The sequence below is a fragment of the Aquila chrysaetos genome, chromosome 22 (genome assembly GCF_900496995.4).
Source record: "Aquila chrysaetos chrysaetos chromosome 22, bAquChr1.4, whole genome shotgun sequence".
Classification (NCBI taxonomy): domain Eukaryota; kingdom Metazoa; phylum Chordata; class Aves; order Accipitriformes; family Accipitridae; genus Aquila; species Aquila chrysaetos.
Window position 1 is genome coordinate 3,656,047 of NC_044025.1, and position 15,266 is coordinate 3,671,312.

Below are 15,266 nucleotides of genomic sequence, written 5' to 3' on the forward strand. Positions count from 1 at the left end.
GAAAAGCTGTTTGCTCAGTGTCTCCTTGAGCCAAATTTGCAAAGCGTTGCTCTACTGAAACAACATTATATTGCAGCTATTGTAGAAAGGAGAACAGGGTAAATTAGTGTAAAATTAAGACATTAACTGCTATAAGCTTTTTTGTTTCCCCCCCCCCATCAGTTGAAAAAGACGGTCACAAAAAGATAAACGTGGGTACAAACTAGCACCCAAGATATCAGTACCCTAGAGCTGAGCCAGTGCTCTAGAGACTGGAGCAAGGTTTAACACCAAATTTAATCCATTAATGATAACAGGTAGGGTGTTCTGAGTTAAGAATTTACTTACAGGCTCTTTACAAGCAAAGGACAATCCAAGACAGCTGGAATTGACTTTAAACTGTTGGATTTAAGATGAGAGGTGCCTAGACCCATTAAAGAACCCAGTGTTCTCTCTACATTTAGCTTCTTTTCAGTGTTGGGTGTTTGTGGTTTGCAACCCAAAATAATGTGGTCCACATTTGGCTCTAAGAACAAAGTGCAAAAGGTTTAGAACATAGACAAACATGAGCAAGCCACCACAGCATCTTCAGACACCCCAGAAGAAGGTTTTGCTGAAGTATTAGATGCATCACTTGTCTTTTCCTAGTACTTTTCTGCCTTCATTTCTTAAGATGTAAGTTATGAAGGAGGGAACTCTGGTTTCTTTTCCCACTTTTTCTGTGCATAAATTTCTGCCAGTTCAGGAAGATGGATTTGCAGGGTCACTTCTTGCCAGATGTTGCACTTTTCTTTGTACATCTCAGGATTTAGGCATGCTCCCTATCATCCTATCTCATACCAGAAAACTCCTCTCCCTTGCAGTGCTAAGATTTCTTGTCTATAGACCATAGGCTGCCATTACCACTGTTCAAACCATGTGCAGCTCAGCAGAGATGCATCTTACTGTCTGTTGGTGGTAGAAGTGAAGCATAATGGATTTACAGACCCTGCAAGTATGTCTCAATAGCAGGGGTCAAGGAACACCACTCCCTACAAATGAAACATCTTTGTGTGTTTGTTAGCTTAAAGTAACTCCACGTGCATCGCATTTTCAAGACATATGTATAACACACTGTTAACAAGATGAAATAAAAGAGAAATCATGCTTGTGCCTACTTGTCCTGAAATGATCCACTAGCGGCTTTTTCTAGTCTTTCTATATTCGTGGTGCTTAGCTGCTTATGTAAGCTCAGTGAAGGATGCAGTTTGTCGTACCAGCTTTAGATCCTCTGGTCACATCCACAAAGCCAAATCTTTTGGGGATGTATGTTTACTTTCCATCCCAAACATCTCCATGGCTTTTCCCAAGTTCAGCTTTGTATCTTCTGCACCAATTGAGATTACCTCTTGCTTTGAGTGAAGTAGCAGGCTGCTTCAAAATCACTCCCTTCTCCCAAACTGCATATAACGCAATTTCCCTCTGGTCTACATTGGTGGAGCACTTCTTAAAACCAGCCTGGAGATACCTACAGGGCACTGCTTGTTTCTGTGTGATGGCTGGGCTACTTCGTATGGTAATGCATGTTTTTGCTTTGAACACAGAATCAGACTGTAAAGGAGTAAGTTACATGTGCAATTGATACTTTTAACATTGAGAGTCAGAAAAAACCTAACCAATGAATTTAATGGGAAATTGATTTCTTGTTCCAACTTCTTACTCTATTTAATGTGTTTTATTTCACACTTCCTCATCAAATTCTAATTGGACATTTAGTTTCGCATTATAGGGTCTACTTATCACTGTCGATTTTATTATTTGTGCCTACAGCTGTTGGGGATGAGTATCTAGAGGACAAGGATTTGCTAGGCTCATATAAAGTAAAAAAAATGTTTATAGTGGTGAAACCATATGTGCAAAGTGGAGCCAAAGCAGGGAGGGGCTGCAGGCCAGCACTACCCCTGTTAAGGCTGAGCTTTGCCTGTTGTCTTCCAGGAAACGTGTGATTTGAGGGCTGTAAAACAGAAGTATACAAGGAAGTACCTCCTGTGTCCTGGCACCGAGGAAACCCATCATAAATAACCTAGAAAGCATTTTTGTCATTTATCTGACTAATGTAATCTGAGTTCTTGGTGGGTTCAGACTCTAATTAAGAACTGGGTATGCCTGTGATCTCATTGGAACAGCTGCTCCTTGGCGGGTGATCTACAGCTGAAGGTTATGTAGCCACTGATTCCTGAGCTCACCTGGAGCAATTTGGGGCAGGGAGAGGTTAAGGCACTGTGGTATGACATGGAGAAATGGCCTGATAGCTGTCTAAAATCCCTTTCATTAGCAAGCTGGCTGTGACAAACTGAGAAGAGCACTTCTGTAACTCTACACACTGGATGTATGTGTGGCAGGGTCAGAGCAAGGGGGATAAAGGGGGAGCAAGGAACGAGAGTGGGATGCACAGCTGGGTTTGAAGCAGCACATCTAAAGGCATAGTCCCATCTGGTTCAGTAATAAAATACGCATTATTTCAGTATGTCTCTAATCCCTGAAGCTTGCTTTGGTGGAAAAAAGTGTTGATTTTCAACACAAACCTTGAATTATCCTAACCCTAAACATCTCCCAGAACAAAACACAAGCAGCAGTGGTTTAATGTCACTGGTGGAGCTGCAAGACAGGCACCAAAGTACAGTGTCTGCTTTTCAGACACCATCCCCCAAGTGCTGCCTGGAGAGCTGACAAGCAGTGCAGAGGAGGCCTCCACAACCCCTCCAATGAGGGGAGGAGGTAAGCAGCTGCAGTGCATGAGGGGAGCTTTCTACCATCAGCTGTGAAATAACATTTTGGTGAATAATTTCTTTAACAGGCAGGTTGAACAGCATTAGTGTACCCTCCATCTCAGCAGGCACAGTAGTGCTAGCCATGCAGCAGTTTCCCTGGCTTTGTCTATATGGCATGATCAGCGCAAGGAGTTCTGCCACCATCTCGTGGAAGGCGCAATATCTAAGTTGGGTGACGGGCAGTGAGGGGACATGGCAAAATGGCCCAGCGCTTCCTGTACCCTCAGACTGCATCTTCCACCAGGACGGGGGCAACATCTTGCAGAATAATTCCTGTAAGTGAATTGTTAAGGAAATTGTATTCCTATTCATTTCCTGCCGCCTTCTTGGGGCCCGGTGTTATGCTAAGCTGCTGACTTGTATTGCATTATTCTACTTTGCATGGCAATAGATAAGGTACATGGCTGATGCAATGTGAAATCCTATTGCTAGTGATTCCTGAGGTACTGCTTTTTCAGACAAAATGTGGTTCAGCTCTTCATTCTGTTTTTATTTGTGTCAATGTGAGTTTTACTTAAGTAAAGGTTTCTGAATTTGGCTCCTGCCAGACTTGCAGATCTGGTTCTTACACAGATGCACGCAGGAGCCGTGTGAGGAATAACAGCAAACCACAAACTTGGAAGTGTCCCTTCTATCTTCTCTGTCCTGCAGTGGTTCCTCTCCTTGAACAGGTGAAGTCAAGTTTGGAAACTATAGTGCTCTGTCTCTTAGGTCGTATTAAGTACTTATTCTTGAGGTTCCTTTAGAAAGAGTAAATCTTGGCTGACTCAATGCGTTTCCATCCAAGAAACTGTATGCTTGTATTACGTGCACAAAAGAAGCATTAAAGAAAATTAATGTTTAGTCTGTTATACTGAGTAATAGCAGACTACAGGTGGCCGTGCCTATTGGGTATATGCATTACCTGATACTGTACCAATCTCCTAGGATAATTTCCCCCCTGCCCCAGTATCCAGACTTGAGCTTCAGTTGAGGTGCTCAGCTCACCTGAAAACAGTATTTGGGTTTGTAGAAATAAGTGGTGAATGGCAGAGATTAATGACAGATGAGGCAAAAATGGTTGGATACCATTTGCAGTTCCCTGACAGAACTGCTGACCGGCAGCGTTACAGGCACAGGCAGTCCTGGGATCTCCAAACATTGCCTTTTTTGGTGCCAGTCCTATTTGCTGACACATTGCTTTCATGAATCTCATCAGTAGTGCATGTGCTGTAAGCACATGAAGTATAAGTTAATTCTACTGTAACATGATTATTAAATCCATTAATCAAAGGCAGGAGATCCGTAATTAACTTATTCTCCAGCATCAAGTAAATGATTCTGCTGTGAGCTTTAAGAAAGCAATTGTTCACTAATATGCAAAATGCAGCGGGGCTGTTAGACTGTAAGGGTCTGTAATTGTGTAACTAAATTCTAAATTTTGCATATTTTAATAACATATATTTTAATTATTTTCTTTGTAAAGTTAAAATGGAAGATCATTATTTTGGTGGTGGTTGTTGTTGTTTGTTTTTAAGATTTTACATGTAATTACCAAAAAATGGAAAAAAAAAAAAAGAATGTCTGTCTCCTGCCTGTAAGTTGACTGTTTTCATATAAGGCTTTGGCTGGGCTTTTGGTGACTCAGCTTGGACCTATCTCCAGCAGTGGCTGACTATAGATTTCTCCTGTTTCACATTTCAGCATCATCATTGTTGGTGACTATAGGCATTCAAATTTTAACTTGCAAAGACAAAAGAAGGGCCTGCTAGCACTGTTCTAGTACCAAATACTTGGGTTTGATTTAATATAGGCTTACTGGTTCCTTTTCATACAGATCAGTCTGGAAATCCATTTTCACAAGCTAGTATTTACTTCCAAGGGGCCAGATATTTCAAGGGTTCTTTTCAAGCCTGCTTCATGTCTCTGCTATCCTTTAAGTAGACCAAATTTCTGAAAGCTTTGTAGTTTTACCCAGAAACACCCAAGCCTCCTGTCCCATATCAGGAAGTTGATACTGGAAACATTTAGGGAGTTAGCAGTAGGTAATCAAGCATTTCTCTGAAGCCGTTCTTTTGAGAGGTGAGAGTTATAGTGAGGAAACCTGTCACGAAGGCATTTCCCCCATTTGTCCTGCCCACATTTCCAGCCTGGCAAATCTTAGTTGCTCAACTTAACCTTTCTCTATACACTTTAATCACAAGTGCAATATAGAAGCAATAGCCAGCATCATTCTCCTTCCTCTTTGAGGGAAGGGACATGAAAGTTTGTCCACCTTCTGCCTTAATTTTAGAGAAAGCTCATGGAAAAGCATCCCCATGTTTTACACAGACCACAGTATTTTCAAGGTGTCATGTTTTACTGCAGCAGACGCTGCAGTTTAATGCCAAGTGAAACAATTTGTGTGTCAAAGGCAGTTGCTGCCTACATCAACAGTGACACAGTAGCGCTATCCAGTACAACAGGACTTCAGACACGCGGGAGCTTGGGGAAGACGTATCAAACCTTGCCACACAAAAACAGACAAAAAAAATGAAGAGCACAGGAATCAATGTGTTGCACATGCTGCCAGCTACAAGCAGCAGGACAGAAATAGGGCAATGGCTGGGGGGCCTGATGGCAGTGAGCAGGAAGGGGTGGGAGATGTAGGTAAGGCCCTGGGATCTGCAGCCTGTCCCAGGGTTGTGGGTGGCCCCCACTTACCCATGTCACCAAGGGATGGATGGCATGAGAGTGGCTAGCAATACCCATGTGTGCTCCTTGCTATGATCAACCCCTCCTTGGTGCAACTTTCAGCAGTATGTTTGAAAACTGGCCTGGTCGTTATTGCAGACCTGCAACAAACATGCTCTAAGCATTTGGAGAGGGGCTGGAAAAAAAAAAACAAAACCCCCCAAAAAAACCCATCACACCCCCAAACCAACATAGTTCTTGCTCTGCCAATGTTTTGAGGCTCTTCAACCTAACAAAGACTGAAAAGTAATGTTAGCTCTGGCCAGTAGCTGCCGCGAGCCAGGTGTGTTTGTGTGTATCTGTCCATTTATTTCTCAGCAGAGGGACAGTGATGGGAGGCAGACAAGAGTAGGTTTAAGCCCAAAGATGACACTAGTGGTGCTACTAGTTACATGCACCAGCAAAGTTCTTAAAAGGAGCATACCACAGTGTTTCCTAGAAAAGCCTAATAGAGAAAGAGAGATGTCTGAAACTTGCAGACAATGAATATAGAGTCATTTTTCTTGGCAGCCTTAATGCTGATGGATAGGACAGTTTGCCTTGTCCAGTTTATATAAGAGCAGCTGATATAAAATTACTTCATAGCTGGATATTTATGAGAAGTTTCATTTCAAATAATATAGTTTTTGCCTCTGGCAGTGCTGTGGTTTAGCCCTGTTATTACTGGGAACTAAATCTTTAGGATATTCTAACTATAACTGCAGGGCCTGTTTGATCTACCCAGCAAAGTTAATATTTTCCAAAGCAATGGAAAGTTTATAATGGAAAGTCTCATTAGCAAAAACTACCTGTCCCTAAAAGCAGCCAGGAAATCAGGCACAGAGAGGAAACCTGAGGGATTTTCCTTCAGCTTCACCTGCATTCTCTCACAGAGCAATACTGAAGAAAGTAGTGTTTTCCATTACAGCAAATGTACAGATAGACAGTAAGGATCCTTCTCTAGAAAAGCAACTAGAAACCAATTTCTGATATGAAGTAAAATTCTCTCAGCTTGTCTCTGCTGCACATGGATCTTGCAAAAAATACTCGTTATCTATAGAGGAAAATAGGACTCACCCCCGGTGCCAGACCCTCCCCCCAGGCTAGCATTGCTCTGAGATCTATGCAGGAGAAGGGCTGAAGAGGAGGTACTAGTACTGCCGCTGCAACTTCCAAGGCTGTTTTTTTCAAGCGTTAGTCTCTCCTGTTTCGTGCCAGAGCAGTGCTATAAATGGGATATTCTCAAATGATTCACTCGCTCCTTTGGAGCATGCAGAGCTAAGGGCTGCAGTTAGTCAGGCCCACAGCCCGCACGGTGTTGGTAGGGCCCCTGGAAAGGCAGAGTGGGGCCTCTTGGAGCTGCCAGCTGGGCTGAAGCCTCCCTTTCCTCAGGCTAAACCATAAATCAGGCTCCAACCCCTTCTTCCCATATCTCCTTCAAAGACCCAATTAGCTGTGACCATTGTTACAAAGGGAAATAAGTCTGCAACAAACATGGGTTCAGGCTGTGAGCTCTGGTAATATAGCTTCCAAAAAGCCTATTGCCTGGACAATGGTGGTCAGATCAAAATGACCCAGCAAAGAAGCTGGAAAAGAGCAGGAATCTGTCTCCCACCACTGTGCTTTGGTTAGAATTGTTCCAGAATTTAACACTTCTGACAAACATTTATGTTCATCTGTGACCAGGGAGCATGAAAAGAGATGCACTGTGCTGTCCAGTGGAGGGGACATGCAGGTTGTGTGTGGGGAAGGGAGGCTTTGCTGGCTTTAGTCTGAGATGGTTTGGGCACCTGTGTGTGATGCAGCAGTAGGAGGTGGAAGTTGTGAAAGAGGACAGGAGGAAGATTCAGCGTTAATAAGGACAGAAAGCAACACTCGAGACAGCTTGGAGAGGCAGTGCTTACCACTGGAAGAAGGGCTGAGCACAGGTATTGCCTCTTGCTGTTAGATTTCTGGCTGTTCTCAGGACTTAGTGTGTTGTCTACAGACAAACAGGACTGCATCAAAGAATCCTACAGACTGGCACCCCTGGGCTTTTGAGCTCATGCCTCTGGTCAGGAGGAGTAATCTCCACACAAGATCATTCATCTAAATACTTGGAGGTTAAAAAACAAATAAACAAACAAAAAAATCAATGGTGGATCTCTATCACAAATGCTGAAGACCACATTGTGCCTCTGGGAAGATAAGGCTTGTCTAGCAATATTTGCTACTCCTATCTTTCAAGAATGCTTACGCTCTGGAGTCAGGATGGGGCAGGGCCCTGGGTTGGATTTGCCAATTTTTTGAAGCCCAGCGCTGCTCCTGGCCCCTTCACTATCCTGCTGTTTCTGAGGGTCACAGTAATGTGTGTAATTCATCTGTGATAGCTCTTAGCTTTGCATGTTTGTTCCTAATAAAAGGCATGGAAGCTGGAAACAGCATTAAGTGAGGGAATATGAACGAAAAATGTGCATGAGCATGAGTTAAACAGTAAAGGCCTGAGTCCATTTAAATTGGTAGCCAGACTCCCATTAACTTAAATGGGCTCAGGATTTCACCCAGCGCTTTTAGCTCAGCCAGCTTCCTGTTTGAGTTGGCAGGGCAAATGTCTTTGTCCCTGTCCAGCAGGGCGTACTTTGCGTTGTTTTTCTGTCCAGGCTGATGAAACACTCTTGGAAGTCTCCAGTCTATTCCAGCCACAGCATGGCTAGAGAAACCAAACACAAACATCTTGCATGCACTGAAAATCATAATGTTTTTGCATTAAACACTGACCTACTTGTGCTAAAGTGGATATCTGAAAGCACAAGCTGTCTTGAAGAGCTGGTCTGGTCTTATATTTGTCATTACATTTCATGACAACTGACTCGAATCTAAATCTGCACTAAAGATGCTTTCTATTAAGTCACTACCTCAGCTTGTAGAAAATACAAGTTAAATGCTATCCATTGGTGCTGGAGTGGATTATTCTTGTTATATCAGTAGAGTGAAAAGGATACTACTGTCTTGCTGCTGTCCTGCACCACAGCACATTGCAAAGGTAGACCCGCTTATGTTTGTGCTTTAGAGCTGGTGGGCTGCAGGGAAAGAAAATGGTAGGACATTTCTGGGAAAATCTGAACTGATAGTATAAAGCCAAAACTTACTGTGTCCTTGTGGGGGAGGGAAATAATCTCTATATTTAAAACAAAGCACGGCAGGTAGGTATATGTCTCAAACTGGATAAATTTAGAATTCTGGACTGATGGGAGGACTTGGTCCTACAGCAATGATGAGGGCCAGCTGCATGGTCTGACCCTACCTGTGGGGCTTTAATTCCATGTTCTCTGAAGTTTGATGATTTGTTTTCTGGGGGTCTCAATCCAATAAAACCATAATGGAGTACCAAATTAATAAAACTCTACATATTTTGTAATTTAGTGGAACTATAAAAACATTGAAACAAATGCAGGCCATTTCCATCTAAATCCCTCTTCTGGTAGAGGTTTGGGTAAATGGAGGGACTCTGCAGTGCGACTGAAAATAAAATCCCTACAACATCCTGGAAAAAACAAAAACCAGATGACTTGTGGATTCACAGGCTTCCAGAGGGGCAAGTTCTCAGGTCATGCCTCCAGACAGTTCAGTGCTAAACAGATGCAGCTGCCCAGCACACCCAGCTGAAGCCCTGTCCCTGTAAAGGCAGGAGTCAGGACTTCCATCATGCTTGTACACCCTGAATCTGAAAATCTCTTCTGTTTCAGAACTTGTGCTAGTGTACACTCATCTCTAGTTAGGATCTGGGATCTTTCTGTAGAGTACACTGACATTATACAAAAGCCTTTCTTTTTGGAAGAGAAAAAAACCAACTCCATATCTAGAACTAAATTTGCTTCCTCAGTTCACAATTCATAACTCTCTTCTGTTCATTGAGCTTACTAGCAGGGATGATCACCCAAAAGTTAGCTCCCAAAATACAGATTTCTTGTTTGCAGTCATACGTACCTGCACTAATCTGATGAAGAAAGTAAGACATAACACAGATTTCTGTGCCCAACCAAAGCAGCTTGCAGTTCAATACTGAATTTTCCTGGTGAATTGCTAAGTGAGTAAAACACAATTAAAGAGAGTTTCAAACCACAGGAACTTTGAGGAAAACTGCAGTCTGAGACAGATGTCAAAAGGGTAAGGAGAAAAAAAGAAAGAAAATGCATAAAATTATTCATTCCAGACTTAACACTCACACCTCAGATTAACAAGAAGCCCATTGTCTGATCCCAAGTGTAACAACAGGCTGTAATTTAAAACAGCTTTTATTCATTAATGAATAGAAAAGTTATTTCAGTGAGAATTTGGAGAAAACCTATGCCAGTTACCAGCACTAAACAGTCTTTCCTTGTAAAGATGTGACTTGCTGGCTGGCTGCGTGTTGTGACACTAAATACAGTAAGCAAATGAAAGTGCTTTCTGCTACCAATTCACTCTGTAGGTTTGAAATGGAATTAACCTTTTAAAAATGCAAAGTATTCCTTACAGCAGATGGTAATGTTTGCATATACAGATACCTCTTGGAAATCATAATGTAAACCACATGCTCTGAAACAATAGGATTCCTGAGCTGAACGCTTCATCCTCCTGAAAATGAAAAATAACACTCTCCAAGCTCAGACTGGTGGCTGCTGCAGCAGGCCCAGCTCCTGCTTACACTGGGGTGAAGTGGGCACAAGAAGAGTTAGAGGAAAAATGGGGAGGTGGGGGTGGTGGTGCATAGAAGGAAGCAAGGGGATGTCGGGATGTACTAAAAGGTAGTATTTCTCCATCATTCACTGCTACACTCTTAGACATATATGTATTAGCTCTAGAGGAGCGCTGCAGATAGGCTTAGCTCTCCTCTATAGTGTGCATCCTTCATATTTTAAACTGTATAAATTGATCCCCAAAATGCTTTATGCTGTGTGGCTAGACTGCTTTTGGTCCCTGTGCTAGCTAGGTCAACTCTCCATAGCATATTATGAGGCTTTATATTCCTCTGGGTTGCACCAGATACAAGCATTTGCATTTCTTGAAAGCTCCCTTACCCACATTGCCTGACTGCTGCTCACTATCCATCATGCTTTCCTGTGGTAGCACGCGTTCACAAAGGCTTTGTCCACAAAGGCTTAAAGTAAGTGCAAACGTTTTTGAAAAGAGACAAAGATTCCAGAAGCTGCAGCTTTAGGAAGTACATGTAAGGAAAGGTTGCAGTAGACCAGAACATCACTGCAAAGCAGAATTATCTCAAAAAGCAAGTCAGTCTTTTCCTCCATACATTCATATTCTGCCAAGAGCACAAACAAACTGGGGCTGTGGTGGAGCAGTAAACGTTAGGGATAACTCTATCCTGTGGCTCGTCCAGATTCGTGGTGCCAAGTTCCCTCAGAGCTACAGGGCAGATGTGGTCAGTGGGAGGTGAAACAGCTCCCAGCTCAGGAACCATCAGCCTAGAGGCTCTTTCAGAGGGTAGGCTGTTACTCAAAACCTCTCCTGTTCCCTATAGAGCCTATGCAAGGCTAAACCCTTAAGCAAAACAGAGCTGTGTGCAGTGCTTACTTGTGGCTTTGTTCTCACCTGCAGCTTATGTGTTACATACCAGTCCTTTGTGGGAAAGGCTGATTTTCAGTTGGTGTCTGCCAAGGTATTGGGACTTATCTTTGCACACCAGTAACACGGAAGCTGCTCTGTGCTCCACACCTATCAGGATATGAAAGTCTCATCTTGAATTCAGAGGTGCTTCTAGCTTGTGTTAGACAACACCCGGAAGAGATAGGAAAGACTTGGGATTGTGCAATGTGTCATCCTGATGGCTCTAAAGAATGTACCTGGGCTCACAATGCTCATCTGTCACTGCCCTCTGCCCAGCATCACCTGTGGGATGACAGCAACACCAGTGATAATGCCAGGCTTTTCCAGGACATCAGTGCAGCTAAGCTGACTTGCTTCACTGTAGGATGTATTAGCAAAAATTAATTTTGGTCCCTCTGACATGCTGGATGTACCTGCAGTAGGAGAGAGGCTAGGTGGCTTGCTTACTTTGTCTCTTCCTTTCCATATGTGGTCCTTGCTAAGCATCAGTCTGACTACTGAAATGGCCTTAGGACCACTGTGTGCACCCCACTGAGGCCAGAGTTAATATCTTTGGTTACAGCAGGGCTATATAGGGAGACAATGAGGCGTGAGGTGTATTCAAGTGGTGAAGTCCATCAGTGAGAGAGAAAATTGTATGTAGGAGCAAATAAAGCAGGAGTCCATACTATCTAGCTTTTAAGAGTTTCTGAAGTAAGATGTTCCCCCTGGCCAAGCCAACAGCTGTTTAAGAATATTCTCATAAGGTATATGAAAAAGCCCCTCCTTCCCCTACTACCTTCTGTCCCTCCCTTCTTTCTTGAAGTTACCAAAATCAACAGTAAATGAGAACAGACGCTTTTCAAGACAACATGCTGTTTGCTAGGCTGGGTCAATAAAAAACATTGCTCTGCACAATGGTTTAACTTAGAACAAGTCCCGAGCAACTTCAAAGCAGCAAAGTTGTAACAAAAGCTGCATCTAATGAAAGCAAGCCTTGAGAGTGGCAGTCTACTATAACATACAACGAAATTCCTTTTGTTAACATTAATATTTGGCGGCCGGTGTAGAACACATTAGGGCATTTTAGTTGGGTTTTAAAGAAAGAAATTGATACAGAAAGAAGGTAATGATTTTTTTAATAGAGGATCTCTCTGGGGGTTAGTGTTCATATCACAAACATTCACTTTATTACATTTTATGGAATGGACTTTAAATGCCAGTATATACAAGCCAACATTTCATTATTGGAGTTTGTGTTTATTCACTTGCCATTGCCAGTCTGTTCCCCTTTGTCTTCTTGTGCTGCTCTTTGTAAAAGATATGATTTATGAATATGTGGTTTAGAGCCTTCACAATATAGTGTGGTGAAGTGGTTCGATAAAAAGTTATTAAAGTAAAAAATCTATAGTTTCACATGCTTTGCCCACCCCTTCTATAGGAACCTCCAGTAAGAGACTCTTACACTAAGCAAACACTGTGTGCATGAGACTGTAATATAAGCTATGTGCTGAGAGGCCTCACTCAGCCAAAACTCCTGCTGAATGGTAGCCACTGCAGGCCATTACAGTTTTGCCTACATAACTCCAGGATTACACCCTCAAAGTTATGAAAGTTGTCTAGACCAAAAAGGGGGGGGCGGGGAATCTGCCATAAAACTTTCATTTTAAAATCAGGAAATAAAGACTTCCAGTAGCCTTAAGCTACATAGTACCAAATGGCATTTGGTTCTCAAACTTAGGTGTATGCGTGCCACATACTTAATTTATTTTTAAAACAAAGCTCTCGGTCCTGCTGATTGCAGGATAAATAAAGCTGACTGGCAGTTTCCAGAGCCCACTTAGAATCTGAATTTCTGCAGGAATGTAACACCGTCTCAGCCTAAAAGAGAGCGACAGGCTGATTTAGATCATCGTACCTCAGCCCACGCATGGGCTTTTCACCCAGCAGCACTGCTGACTTGCCACAGCTGCACAGCCACATAAAAGAGGGGTGACAAATTGGCCACTCTTGCATATGGCTGGCAGGAAACCAGAGCTGCTTACAGCAGTGAAAGCTGAAGGAGGCACTCTCCAGGATGAAAAATAATTTGTGAGGAAGATGTGGAAGGTGGTAGAATCTGTTCAACTGCAGCACAACAGGAAGAGTATAAAAGATGAGTTACAAAACAATTTTGCTGCCTATATCTTGTGTTCCCAAACCTCTGAAAAAATGCAGCTCTACAAATAAAAAGCCCTCTGTCTGTCTCAGGGATGGACAATTTGAACAAGAGAAGATTACCTCAATGAATCTGACAGGTATTAAAAACAACGAGGCATACCACTGCGCTGACACCAGGAGCACTGAAATCACCGGTCTGGCACCGCATCACCCCCGGGACAAGGAAGGACCGTGCACGGGAGCCGTTCCTCTGTGCACAGCACACTGCTGCCTTTGGGTTCTCTTACGTGAACAGAGGAGCTATTGAGACAGCAATCACAGTCCCTCTGTTACTGTTATCTCTGGCAAACAAAGAATAACAGCTGTAATCCTACATCCTCTTGGAGATCTAAACTAGAAGGTTCCAACCTGCTTCAGACTACCAAGATAATTTTGCTACCTGTAGTGCTCTGTGGCCTGCCACATGCAGTCCTACACACCCATCTCCGGCCAGGTGAGAGCCTGGATGCTGGAATGAAAAGCAGGTACGAGCACAAGAGCCCAGCACAGCCACTCAGCTGAACAAGCAGTTGTCCAGAGTCAATGTTGCTAATGCTGAAGCACCAAGGCTTTGCATCTTGCATACCTTACACACTCTTCTGCTCTGTACCTCAGGAAACACAACAGAGCATTTTGTCCACGTTGGATTCACTGAGGTTAGATACCTAGATGCCCATTGGCAAGATTCCTCTCCTGCTGAAGTAGGAGAATGAAGCAACTGATTTCTACTAAAAATATAGGTAATAAGCCCAATAAAACACATTGACCACCATGAAAAACAAAGGGAAAAGCAATTTGGAGTAGTGGTCTACATTGCTGGGGTTCTGAATTGTGAAATAACCAATAATCCTGTGCATTTTGTTTCTCAAGACACATTTGATTTTCTCATGAGTTTTCATGGTCAAGTCACTGCAGTTAACGTTATCGCTGGAAATCTCAACGCTTGTAAAGCTGATTTTCCGTTTATAGCTGGTGATGGAGCTGTGGAGGATGTTAGTGATGTTGACTTCCTCCATTTCTTTTGTGAGTTCATTTGCAGGCCCCTAGGAAACAAGAGTGTACAGTTAGTTTTAGGGTTTGTCTTCTGCAGAAGAAAAGTGCTTTAATCAATAAGGAGACCATAAGGATAAAGATAAAAGAACACAACTTCTTGGGATGCGTTCATCCCAATAGTCAAACATGCCTTTCAGTTGCTGCCTATTTTTAGGAGTGCCTGAAGTCCCAGAGATGCCTGTGTTTCCACCACTGTATATCTAGCGGTATTTTGAGATCTTTGAGCAAGTCTCATTCTATGTCACTGAGCAACCCAACACCCACCTCCTACAAGACACCCATCATCTCCTACAAGACACCCATCTATTCGCATCTACACAGTAACTTAATGGCTGGGGAACTCAGCATCAGGGTAGGAAATCTCTTTTCCCCCGGCAGGATTTGGACCCTCAGTGACCACTGGACTATAATCATACTTGACTATTTAATTTCTCGCACTAAAGCAGAGCACTTTGAACAATTCACTCTCTCTCGCAACGGCCACAGAACATTGTGGGACTGATGTTTGGTACTGTCTTCTGGGAAGGGAGGAAGAAGCGTTCAGCTTTCCTCTGGTAGCAGAAATTACCTTCCAGATCAGTGTCGTAATCAGGGTTATTGCATAGAAGAGCAGAAAGGTGTGTTATACTGGCTTTTCTTTGGCTGCGTTTTGAAAGGAACAGAGGTACTTCATGCTCTCACATGAGCTCAGCTCAGGGCTACAGACCCGATTCTAGTGGTAGGCCTTCCTGAATGTGGTCCTATGAATCTAACAACTGTCAGCTCAGCCTGCTGCTCTTTCGGCTGGTGTGCAGAAGTCTTTGTCAGAGACGCAGTGCTCTACTGCTATTCATGCGTTTGTTGCACACAAAAATTTAGATTTAGTGATAATTAGGAGAAGCAATTGTTACTGTAACCGTAACAGGAAGACCATTTGTTTTACTCAGTTAATGGAGGACTAATTATTGTTGATCCAAGATAACTAGGCTTATT

At 43.0% G+C, this 15,266-nt stretch overlaps 1 protein-coding gene across 2 annotated transcripts in view; it reads right to left on the reverse strand.

The window, feature by feature from the left end:
• Positions 1-12,164: 12,164 nt before the first annotated feature.
• Positions 12,165-15,266, reverse strand: part of LOC115334315 (gamma-aminobutyric acid type A receptor subunit pi) — a 29,352-nt gene continuing 26,250 nt past the window's right edge. For both annotated transcript variants that reach the window (XM_029998388.2, XM_029998387.2), the window contains one exon: positions 12,165-14,284. In XM_029998388.2, the coding sequence (XP_029854248.1) occupies positions 13,970-14,284 (315 nt within the window). In that variant the 3' untranslated portion in view covers positions 12,165-13,969. The remainder of the gene's footprint in view (positions 14,285-15,266) is intronic.